Source organism: Danaus plexippus, chromosome 5 (assembly GCF_018135715.1).
Source record: "Danaus plexippus chromosome 5, MEX_DaPlex, whole genome shotgun sequence".
In the NCBI taxonomy this organism is placed as follows: domain Eukaryota; kingdom Metazoa; phylum Arthropoda; class Insecta; order Lepidoptera; family Nymphalidae; genus Danaus; species Danaus plexippus.
The window spans coordinates 2,133,236-2,146,900 of NC_083539.1; the positions used below are offsets into that span (position 1 = coordinate 2,133,236).

The window sequence follows — 13,665 nt, forward strand, 5'->3', positions numbered from 1 at the left end:
TGATTTTGCTTAACTTGCTAACTTGGGTACTGGTCAAGTTTTATAGAAATGTAAATGTTACTTGCGTCAGTATTGATGAAATATATATATAAGGGACCAAAATGAAAAAAACGCTCACTAATTCTTCATATGTATTTAATACATTTATTTTATAATAAATATTAGCAAGACTTTGATAATATAAATATGTATATACATATGTAGTTACAATTTCTACTTTCTTCTATTTAATAAACATATATTCAAATGACTGTGTTACTATAGTAATATTTTATACGCAAACAATGTACTATTTCCGATTAAAAAATATTTTTAAACCTATAGTTGTATTTTTTTTTGCTTAGTAAAGTTGTTTAATTGTAAGTAACATCCATTAATGATCGAAAATAACTTTCCATAGTCTTGAGATAAATAAAAAGTCCAAACATTTCGATTCCGTACGTAAAATTGCTGATATTTAAAAAAAAAAAGAAAATATTTTAGTCATATTTTAAAAACGCTCACGTATATTTAAATTGGAAAGTTTTATACAAAACCTAAAATGGATGTGGAATATACTTCGTTATTATTTATACGTGTATTGAATATACGTGTTATTAAAATATTTTATATAATCAAGCAGATACAGACCAATTAATTGATGGGGTGGATCTTAAGACTCATTAATGATTTTTGGATCAGGCCAGAGACTGTAAATTAGAATATAGAACCAATTTCAAGTCAGATGGCTTAGACAAAATTTAGTTATGTATTCGGTTTCTCTTTGTTCAATATTATTGATTAATTTAAATTCACATTGTATACATTAGTTTTTTCTAAATTTCTTTTCGATGAATTCTTGGTTATTAATTTTATAATGTGTCTTAAATTGATAATGGAAATTAAATATATTATTTACTTAATCATCTATTATATTACTTGATAAACACGTTTTTAGAGATATAATTGCTGATTTAAAATATATTTCTCCAAAGTTTCTCGATTTTTCTTATTTTTTTTTTTTTCATTTAATTTTGAGTTTATAAATTATTCAAACAATATTAATGTATTAAAATTTTCACTTGAATTGAAAATGAAGGGCTGTTTTACATATTAATATGGACAATATCGAGCAACATTACGAAATTTAACATACTATACCTTAAAAAAATATCCCCTGATGCCTTCGTTACAGAAAAAATATTTACACAAAAATAAGGAAGTAGGTAGCGTTTAGTCAAACGGATATACGATAGAATGATATTATTTCAATATTAAAAATCTGTTGCTCAGTTTTCATTATTTTTGTTCATTTTTTCGGTTTTAATGAAAAATTCAAAATAGTTTCGATATAAATACTGATACAATCACGTTTCCATACGTGATGAATCACGACAAATTCATCAATTGCGAAGGAGAGTCTCGCTGATAGATAAAATTGTATTTATAGCGTGTAGGTGTTTTTTTTTTATAAATAATTTTTACGTGTATAAAACAAGATAGTAATGTTTGAATACAAAATGCATCCAGTTGAAGTGTAAACTTTTAAGAATCGTTGCGTTTTCAAATTAGCAAATTCGTAATCAGTCATATATAAATCGAACCCATGTGTTAATTGTTAATAATGCCGTGATAAAGGCTTTTGTTAAGATTAAGAGATCTAAAGTATTTTTTTTAAGAGGATGAACCGCTTTTTTTTATAGAATATCTCAGTAAAAGAATTCAAGTAGCTCGAAGGAAATTAGTTTCATTAATGGTGAAGATTTTTTTGGGAAAATACTTCGACATAATTCAAAATGACAAATTACCTTCTACTGATAGCCATTATCAGTGGAAAATGGCATTATTGCCTCTTCTATCACTTCCCTAATGTATTGTTACAATTATTCTCATTATTCATTTCAGAGTTCTATTGTTACTTTGGAGGATTCTTTTTTTGTATTTTATCAGTTATTTTTTTCACAACGAATTCTCGGCTGAGCTATATTGAACAGATAAATTATGCCAAGATCGCCAAATAATCCGGCACTCCGTTAAATCCGTTAAAAGGAGGCTTTTGATAATAGTATAGCAATGTTGGAAAAGTCAGTGAATGTTATTTTGTATGTTATAAGTAATTATTATAAAACAAAGAAAGTAAAAAGAACTGTATTCCGCACATTCGAATTACCAATTCTTAGTACTATTTCCAATATACTAGGAAGTAAAGTAACGAAACTATACATGCTATTAATAGAAAACTTTTGTATTTGCAAGAAAGGAGTTTTGTAGAAATAATCACATATAATTTCAGAGCTCATTGCAAAGAAAATATAATTTTATATATTTTCATACCAATTAATAAAGTTTGAGTATTCTGTAGAGAATATGAAACAGGGTTTTTAATTTAGAACGTTGAATTCATGATATCTAGAAAGTTCAAAAGCTTTTTAACCCACGAAGAAATTAGTGAAAAGCCACAGGAATTTATACTTAAAACATTAATTCTCTTTTTTTATTAAGCGTTTTATGCACTTCTTCATAACCTTTTTAGGATTAATATTATTGTATTCTTCCAAGATGCAAGACATCGTATTATTCATAGACAGTTTCTAAGAGCACTTTATCTGGATTGCCAATCCCGTGGCCATGTATTTGCGCTATGACTACGTCATAACCATACCCGACTCGGTAATTGCTTTCCTCGAGTGACGTACAAAGATGGATTTAAAATTTTGCTCTAGTGCATTTTTATTTCAAATTTAATTTTACTATTATTGGAGAAAAATCGGTTTTAAATATTTAGTACGATAACTTTTGGATTAACTGAAATAAAATTGTTCTTCATTTTTCCTGGTAGAGTTATTTACTTATCAGTACGAGGTTAGTTAAAACGAGGACGGCGTGTTTGAAATATATACAAACTAAAAACATGGTCTCGTATGTTTTGAAATTTATTATAAGTCTTGTATGTACATAAATATCGTATTCACAAAAAATTCCATAATATTGTAATTGAATATTCAAATATTTAAACTTATCTTCATTTATGACAGCAGACTTCTAGTTTTAAACTTACATATTACATCAATAAAACAAATTGCCTTTTCAGAAACAAAATAATAGAGTATTTATGTGTTAGATTTTTCTCAATATGAAGTGAAAGGTTTTGTGTTATTTCAGGACCGCCATTACATTAGTTTACATAACTTTATTAATGGATAACATCGAGTGGACAAAATTACAGACATGAAACTCGTTTGACATTTTCTTGACTACAAGCAGATAAATCAAAACCTATTTACTGCAAGTTAATGTTTATTAGACAATCCTTTATGTTTGTAAGATCTGAATATATGTAATACTATCAACGGCACTGATGAAAGAAAGCCTAGGATTTTAAAGTTTTATAAATTTCTGTTATTTAAGTTCATATAATTTCTACAAATTGAATAAATGTGTAGGTCTGTATAGAATGTTCTTCAATTAAGCAAACCTTTTGAAAGAGAGGATAATGTAGCTCAATAAAGAATTCTTATACAAGATGCAAAGCCGTGGGCAAAATGTAGTCTTATATAAAATGTACCTTCCAATTCCCACGTGATCTGTATGCTTTTTATTACCAAGGTAAGTCTTTATGAAAATATACGGTGCAGATTATATGAGAACTTGTAATTTAGAAAGAAAATCATAATCTTTTTTCGCAGCTATTTTAAAATTAAAGCTTAAACGGTTGCCTTTGTGAAATCTCTTAAAAACCTTTTTTGCTAAGTAACTTCTAATCCTTATGAATATTTGAAAATGTAAAATCTCTCCTGGTGTTATTTATGAATTTCTTCCAAAAACATTCACAAGACAGTAATGGATTTCAAGAATCCTTCAAATAAGGATACTAGATTGAACCCGCGATTTTGTTGACGTATTAAAAATTTCCTATAGATTTTTTGCATATTTACGTGACGAAATTTTGTTTTAGGCTAATTAAGTATCCTGGTTCCTTATATACATAATCTCAGCGAAAGCTATCAAATTATATGTGCCCAACTTCTATTAGATTATTTGCTCCTGAATGTGACTATGCCAGAGTACGGCTATGTATGTTTTTTGTATGCATAAAACTTTTGCTTTTACATTTTAGCCGAATTATTATTAGGGTTCTGAGAAGCCATCTTATACTGTCAGTGACTTCCTTCAAATATAATCCCACTCAACACTGCATTAACCCGTCACTACTCCTGGATTAACTTACATTACCAACGGACCAAAATATTCCCATTTGTATTCTATGCCGGTCTCCCGATTGCTATCCAGGGCTATTGGAGTTTCACAAGTTTCGGTGAGCCCTATTAATGAGGCGATTAAACTTAATTAGCAGGGAAGCGCGAACGACCAATCCCATCGTGAAGTTATCCAAAGAGCTGAGCCGAATTAAACAGTTGTTGGTGACGCGTTGCGGTCCTATTGATGAGATTTGATTTAGAGCTTGAAATTACATAGGATTTGAAGTTTGCATAAGTTTTATAACCGTGATTATATTATGATAGAATGTATGAAGTTTGATATCGGGATCCCATTTCTGATTCGAGATGTTTCTCTGAATTGTAACATGTGAGTGGGTGAGAAGTCTAATATTGAGCTAGGGTCAGTTTTAATAAGTTGATTTATTTAATAGCTCAGCAATTATGATAGTCTTTTTTTTATATCTTTATTTACATGATGAGTTCAGCAAATTATTAACGATTTTAAGAAATTAACGCGAATTTAGAATTTTATAAAAAATATAACATGAAAATTTTGTAAAGACTGTTTTGATTAAATTGTGTTTAGTTTTTATATTGTATAATATGAATATGAATAAAAATAGGTGCATTATGTCTTCTTCAAAAAGTACTAAGTACTGTGTACCCATTACATCTTTTCAAAATTGTATTCTTCTTAAGTCTTGTAAAACTATTTCAATTAAGATCTAGTGCCTTTCGTTTCTCGGATAAGTTTTCTTACGACAGAGCTCTTAACAAAATGCGGCAAGCGGTTCGCTTTGTTCCATCTTTAAATTAATTTCATATTTCTTAAGATGCTTCTTGGAAAATACGTATTTAGATGATTTTTTAATGGTAGAGAGCTAGCAGACTATTATTTTTAGTAAAAAAAAAATAGTTAGCATCACCAATAATGATTAATAGTATTACGATGAGAGGTTGTTACTATACATATTTTTAGACATGTAAAATAAATTAAAATATTATTTTAAGATACAATGTAAGTAAAAGTACCTGTAAATTTATAAATGGTGAATCAGCCATCACAGTCGGGACTATGAAACCGCCTTCTCCGGTCGACATATCAATATCTTGGCTGTAGATGTCGGTTTTATCATCGTAAAGCTTCACGCGAACGCTCACTCTCTTCTCCGTGCTCATTGCTTCGACCTGAAAACATGATATATTAAGTTTCTTACAAATTAACTTATAATAAGAATGCACATAATTAATGTAGAGACTCATTCCCTCGTATACATCGTTAGTTGTAATCGTCATTTATTATTTGTGAGTTTTATTAGGATATTAAATAGGCAATACCTACGTATTAGCTGTATTTTATTTGCTTTATTAACTATGTAAGTATAACTTCTGTATTCTTTTTTACTTTGCTGCAAGTATATATTTCACTACTAGAGATTATAAGCTATAAAAAGCTGTTAACGAATTATTGCTAAACTTAAACGTAGTTTACTATGAAAGTATACAAATAATTGTTTTTATGTCACAAAATTATCTTATATTAAGAGGATTTAAAATTCATCTCTTAGTATTTGATAAATTCACATTATCTGTAAGAGCTTTTAATACTATTTACATATATAAACATGAATATCGCTAGTTATATTATCAGAGTTATTTATGGCATAAAATCAAGTAGATATTAAAATTCAGCAGTTTTATTTCAACTATCCAACCGATAGTATTCTCACTCAGAACTGTAGTGATCACGATAAGGCATTCGTTCATCGAACTAATATAGTGGTAATCTATAAAGCTCGGATCGTTGTTAAGCCTTATCCTCATTCCATTTCTAAATGGATGTGGCTGTAGAAATGCTAATTTAATGGTATTGACTAGAACACTCTAAAATAAAATGACATATTCGTATTTAACTCGCGCACAAGTTTAAGTTTCGATTATTAATATGGTGTTGTGTTACGATAATTTTTTTAATTAGTTTGTAACATTAGTCATCGTGTATGGGTTAAGATTTTATATATATATATATATATATATATATATATATATATATATAAAATCAATATATATATATATATAAAATCAATATATATATATATATATATATATGGGAGAATATTTAAATTTCGTAATATGATGAGGTTTTTTTAAGTGTTCTTTCTTAAATTTTGTTTTTAGCACATAATTTGTATTTAATAGCTATTAAAGGTGGCTAGAAATAGATTTTACGATTAAAATTTTCAAATTTAACATTAATTTTTGGTTTGAGTTAATGTTATTTAGTTTGAAGTAAGCCAAGTATTAATTATGACGACATTCCAAGTCCGGCTTAATTAAGTCGTACAATCAATCCCTGGCTTAACTCCAAAACCTGCCGACGGAGGCTTCTATGAGGGAATTGTAATTATAAGTGAGTAATATGATTGTATACTTCAATATGACCTTCTGTCCATTACTGTTTCCAATAAAATCTATGTGTGGTTGTCTCTCGGCTTATACATTTTCATTGGTTTAATTACATTCGGTCCTGTATGTTGTACTCAAACACGAAATAAGTACTTAATTTAAATTTCTTATGAATATTACTAAAAACACTTATCACAATAATTTAGTCGAAATATGCTCTGGTCTTGAATTATTCCTTGGTAGGAAATGGTTTTTCCTGAATAGACATCATTACAATTGAAAATCGTCTTAGAATTTAAAAAATTCAAAAGCCATAAAACATCACATTTAATGAATATAAGAGGGTAGAAAACTATTTTCTGTAATAAAAAATTTAAATCATAATTTAATAATGCTGTACTTGGATATATTTATGTAATGAGTAATGTTATACATATCCGTTAAGTATTTCCAGCAATACAGTTTCTTACAAATACTTCATTTGTCAGTATCAGACGGGCACAACTCATTGTAATTATGTGATCAATCTTCGTGCAAAACGTTATGATAGCGTACTAATTCACAACACAAAGAATCGGGGCTCAGCGAAACTATGAGTTTTTTGTTGCAAACGTGCCAAGTGTTCCTTGTAAGAAATTGATGATGTATTTATTGTGTTATATATGAAACTATATTTTTACGTATTCTTAATATGATGATTGAGCACATTCACTAAGTTTAACCTTCTGTAGCATAATAACGCGTTATTTCACTAAGACGGATAAGAGAATGTTGATACGAAAACAAATTGAAACTTGAAACACCCGTACCAAAAGAAACTAAACATTTAAAAATTACAATCGAAAAATTAAATGAATTTAAAAAAAAAAATCGATTGCTCTTAATTTACTCACCAAGTAAAAACTGTGAGAACAGAATTTAGAATGATTTCAATACTTAATTTTTTTATAATAAAAATAGGTTTTGAAACGTTACTTTACGGTTATTTAATTTGATAAATAGATTCTTACCCTGTGACTGTTGTGGACCGAAACGATTACTTATTTTATTGTATTGTTTGTATAAGTAATATCTATATAATATAAGAAAATAACAGAACAATATAAACCTCGCTTTGTTAGGATTGTGTCCCTATAATGTAATTAAAAGTTACATTCATTTATTCCGATGCCTATTTCGTTCCACAAATAATGATGTTTTAACTTTTAGGCTTCGCTATCTTTAAGTTAAATGATCTCTATAAGAGAACACGCTAAATCTTATATCACTTTACTTTTCATATCTCAATAAGGACACAAATTTATTTATAAAATTTATCTGCTTTTGAAACGAATGTAAAAAAAGATATAAATCACTTTTTTCACTTTCATATTCTTGAATATATTTTTGAATTTACTATAACTCTTCAAGCTATTTATTACTCTTTAAGAAATAAATTCCTTTACAAGTTATACAGGTAAAGTCTTACAGCAAATTTCTAAATTTATTATAATTTCTTAAATTGGAAACGGCATAATATTTGTAGACCGAATATTTTAGTGTCTTATTTTTAGCAGTTGGATTAATAATATTACTTCTGTAATTAAATTAAAATAACCTAAAATAATAATAAAAAATTAATGAAAATTTATTATTTGGAATTTCAATTTAATGTAATAAAAGGTTTTTTTAAATTCTTATTTAAGAATTTCATGAAAATAATTCTACTTATAAAATATTTTAAAACATTAAATAATAGCTCGAAGAATTCCTCTTATTATATTTTAACGTTCCGCATCTAAAGTAATAAGCATAGCTGAGGCTGCAAAACTTAGGACTTGTAAAAAATTTATTATTTTTAAGAATATTATGTTAAAGTTTTCAGAAATCTGTATTTCACAACTTGATGGAAATTAAGAAAAAAAAATTAAAATATCCTCACTTTTCCAACAAATGGTAAACCAGGCTTATATCGTCTTCTCATGCTATCCGCAAATTTCAGTTCCACGTAATGTTGTTCTGCGGCCGGGGTCGCGGGGGTTGTGCTCCTCAAACTAGAACCAACTGAGATGTCGACTCGAGCCGAAGATCCGCCGCAAGACGCCTCGATTCTCCATGTTCCAGAACGTGCTCCAGCAGCCAAAACTGCGCTTAGTTTCCTCACACCTAAGAATAGCATGAAATATTAATTATGTTCTGTTCTATTCAAATTTTGTAATCCGTGAATATTTTTTAATTACTTTTAATAATTTATAAAATGCAGTATCAAATACACTATTCGTTTCTCATTAAATGTAATTTTCCTGTCTTTACTTGTATTACAAAGCCAGTTCAAATTGTTCGATTTTAATTTGTTTTATTTCTATAACAAACTGCTGTAATAATATACTCATTACTTCCAGCCGCAAAAATTGAATTTGGTAATATTTTCCCCAATCTATAATATTCTGGGTGGACTTCTAACATGCCTTTAAGTTCCCATTATTTCTATTATAAAAATAATAATGAACGTTTGTTGTTTTCCACTGAACTTATTCAATATATATTTTTTTTTCAACTTTTATTCCTAAGCTATACAGGAACCGATGCTCAAGTTTCACAGAACCATTATTTATTCAACGCTTCAACCTAGCAACGCGTTCGCAACTTTATCGCTATAAACAAACTTGTACGCTTTGTGTGATACATAGAATTTAAAAAGTAAAATTAGTTCAACACACTGTAATAATAAAATGTAAGTACTTTAAATTAAAACCGTCTATGTAAAACAAAACTTAAAATTGAAATGAACATTTTGAGACTTTATAGTCTATTATATAGCTACGTATAATATGTTTTTTATATAACAACTATGTAAAAAATTATAGATGCACAATTCAACTTGACAATTTTCTGTGACATTTTCCTTCACTCGACCCGATGTCAAAGAGCCTTGCTCAGAAAGTTTTTGCTTTGGATATGACATGACTCGTAAGAGGGTTCACGAATGTAATTAATCAAACCACATCGTGTTTATAGTTATACAAAGGAAATTATTGTTTCTGTGACTTCTATTATACATCAAAATCATTCTCATAATTTCCAAGCGTTAGCAAAAGTGTGCGGTTAGGATACGAACGAATATATTTTATCGGAAAAGGTTAAGTTAAAGGAATTTCTTTCTATATTTTCCTTCATACTGCCACATAACTTTTTAGCATTTTATTTGCCAAATCCTAATGACGTCATAAACGTCGAATGGAAAGGTTTCCGATGTTAACATGTATGGGCGCACCCTGGCAGATCGATTCCTTGAAAGAATTCTCTTCTCAATATCTTGACACATTTGATTAATATATGGAAGACAAAATAAATACGTTTTGAAATATTTAAAATGTTTTATTTTTGCTTGTATGACAGAAATCTTTGGAAAGCGAAATCAATTGGGATTTTTATTGCCAAGAAAACGGTTCTTAGGTCATATCATAGGAGAAATTATGTTAAAAAGAAGAAGAGTAAACTAAAATGGAATTACTCTATTTCAACACATTATAAATAAGATTATTAATGTATTTATTTTTCGATTATTTATTTAAGATATCAAATTTGTAAACATTAAAGAACATGGAATGCTTTTGACATTGAAAACACTATTTTACGTCATTAGAATTAAAAATAACTTTGAGCTTGGTCTTACTGCTTTTTTTGAAATTGTATTTATAACTCCTATTCTAAAATTTGAAATACAATCCGCTTTTCATTTTTAATTTTAGAATCGAATATTAAGTATATAATTATAAGTATTACAATTTTCACTCTATAAAGTTATAACTTGAAAAAAAAAGTTGAATGTTATTTGTTTAAATTGTTAACAACTTAATGCTTTAAGCATTTTGACATATGACATAGAAATTAATTATCGTAAAATAAGGTGTTAAATTAGTTTTAAAGAGTGAATGCGCAAGAATGGTGATACTATATAGAAATAATATTAATCATACTTACATCAAAATAGTGGATAAGAATATTTCAATACCTCAATAATAAGTCACTGGGGCTTGTAAGCCAAACTCAATCTATCAAAATTTGACGCGGGTTCATCGTGTAGATGACAAGGAAAGGCTTTTATAGAAACGCTCGAAGAGAGAAATTTTTGGTTCAATTGCTTGAAATTTATATATACATTTTATAAAATAGGAAAATGTTATAATCTTAATAAGAAATATAATAATCTTAAGAAATTAAATTTCATTAACTTTGAAGTGTTTTATATTGATAGAACCGATCTGATATTAGAAATTTCTCATCTATCTTTGAGTTTAATAAATAATATAACGTGAAAATATTTCCATTCTATTCTGGAATATTCCGCTTATTCTCTTATAATCCACAAAGACTTATAAAATATTCGAATTTGTTATTGGGTTAACAAATACGTGAGCTATGGCCTGCAACTTCCTGCTCTTAGCTTCGAAACAAAATGGAGTACTCGGCTCCATTGCTCTTAACTTTTACGAAGTCAGAAGTAACAATAACAAAGTTACTTCGCAATTACAGGATTTGTCTGTAACATGACATGGTATCACTTACAGTAAGTTAGTATCACGTCAGATATAAAATTGATGCTTACCAAAAACGAACCTTCAAATAATTTTAGAGTCCTATTATTAATAATGATGTAAAGGCATGGATTATTACTATAATTCTATAAGGCTGGATACCATTATTATAATTAATTTTTTTTTCTGTATAGCTGTCATTTAGGATTCATTTTTTTTGGGGGAAGCTATGTTGAAATGATTTTCCTAAATTAATAGTTTGTAGAACATTGTTATTGCTAGCGGATTCAACTAACTCAAAGCAATGTACTTACAAAGGAACCCTCGATCATGACGCGGAGCTATTACTTCACATAGTTCTTAAGTTTGTCTAACAAATTTGCGGCACGCTTACTTTAATGAAGTTACACTTTTATTAACCTTAATTTAGATAATTATTGGGTTTCGTTGAGATAGACATATGTTAGTTAATTAATAATACATAGCTATTTATTATTGTGATTTGTTTCTGCTTTTGGAATTTTTCATCTAATTGTAGTAGATAATTGTGGTTCAACAGAAATTTATTTATTTTATATTCTAAAATATAGGCATTTTATGTCATAGTTTTGTTATTTTTTTTTTTGCTTGGAATTAAAGCATAAAAGCACACATACATTAGCACGGCAATCGCCTTTTTAAAGTTGGTACAAATTTTAATATGGTTTAATATAACTTAGAGATAAATCAATCGATAAGGCTTGTTGTAATACTCTAAATATTTACTATATATAATCGGAAATTTAATCTGTCAAGCTGATCCTTGACTCGACATGGGAAGGCTTTTAGAAGGCAAACATTTCCTTACAAGTTTTGTTAATGTAAACCCAAACTGTTTGATTGATTTTCAAATTGAAAAGCCTTGAGGTTTTATTTTTAACACTATAGTCCTGTTAATGTAGTTTATCTCTTTTAGGAGAAAATCAAAAATTTTTATTAACATATATAATTAATTTAAGTAGAAAATAACATAACAAGATAAATTACATGTTGTCACAAAAATTCATTGAAAAAAGTGCATAAATTTTAATGCATTTATAAAAATACCTTCATGTACTCGTGCGTCTGAAAGTCCAAATACGTTAGAATTTTAGATAATTTTACAGTTTTTTCAAAAACATTTAATAATGTTTCTTTTCTTATACATAACTCACATGTCTTCAATAAAGCTTACCATCGTCTAACGACAGCTGCTCCCACAATGCAACCTTCGTTCCTGCTGGATCGCTGAGAGCCACGTAAGCTATCTCCTCTCTAACCAACCGCAAATCGTGATCCAGGGCAAGAATCCAAAACGTGACTAGAACAAAATTATTGAATTAATATCTTCCAGAGCTGGTGTAGCTTCATCGATATAATATAGTTTTAATCCGTTTGTACGTTCTCCGTTTTATTAACTAATATGATTCTAAACAATTATAAATACGTGTTTGACAATTTTTAGAAAGAATTACAAAATTCCCTTCACTATATCCAGATATAATATTGCTATGGTTGGTTGGACGTATTCATGTTAGGATAAATTTACTTTTTACATTATATTATTATGTAATGATTTTCATCTTATAACACGTTAACAAGAGATATAAGATATATATAGATAATATAGCCAAGTATATGAATCTTTAACCAAAAAGTAAATTTAAGTAAGTACTGTACAAATGTTTCATGTACTTGCCTTAGTCTGACACTTTGGTGCGAAAGTATTGACAATATCTACAATCTCTAAACAAGAAGTAGCAGTTTTAGATGTATTTTTAAGTTGTTAAGGTGGCACTATAGAATGATTTGAATAAGTTCTTAATCATATCTTATATAATATACTGTCAATCTATAATATTTACTAAAAACTACTCTTTTTAAATTACAGCTTGATTAGGCAAAGGATTATCTGTCACTTTTCAATTTGATGTGATAATTTCTGGTATGAAAAACCAAATAAACAAACAAAAACTCTCTAGCTCTATGATTATATGTATTATAATAAGAAAAGATGTATTTATCTGAAAAAGAATATATTTTTCTATTTAAACATCTAATTTAAATAATTCTGTTATAAAAAATAATCTTGACTTTTATTTTTTTTTTATTATATGCAAATTAAAAAAATTCTATGTTCTTATTTGGCTAAAAGGACCTTGATCACATTCACCCTAAAGGAAACTGAAAATATTTTTTTATTATTATTACATATTGTATATAATAAATTTATGTAATAAAATTTTACTGTGCCTTTCTGTATGATAATTATTATTATAATTTTTCTGATTAAAATAGTCAACACTTCAAAACCGAAACACTTAATCTTTACAAATGGTTTCGGCGGTGACAAAACCGTTTAAGATCTATCGTCAAGTAAAGCCATCAATAAAAATAAAAGCCACAAATCCCGTGAAACAGTTGAAAAACAATTTATCTGGCTAAAGCAGTTCACGTTATGTATGGGCTTTGCTCGGTAATTAATTACGTCAGCCTGTTACGTTCTAACTTGAACAATAACATTT

The 13,665-nt window shown here is 28.0% G+C and overlaps 1 protein-coding gene across 1 annotated transcript in view; it reads right to left on the reverse strand.

The window, feature by feature from the left end:
* LOC116769352 (C3 and PZP-like alpha-2-macroglobulin domain-containing protein 8) overlaps positions 1–13,665 on the reverse strand; it is a 72,068-nt gene that overhangs the window by 40,740 nt on the left and 17,663 nt on the right. Inside the window, exons 4-6 of the mRNA XM_032660426.2 lie at positions 12,336–12,461; positions 8,527–8,750; positions 5,232–5,387 (exon numbers count right to left, since the gene is read on the reverse strand). Coding sequence (XP_032516317.2) covers positions 5,232–5,387; positions 8,527–8,750; positions 12,336–12,461 — 506 coding nt within the window. The remainder of the gene's footprint in view (positions 1–5,231; positions 5,388–8,526; positions 8,751–12,335; positions 12,462–13,665) is intronic.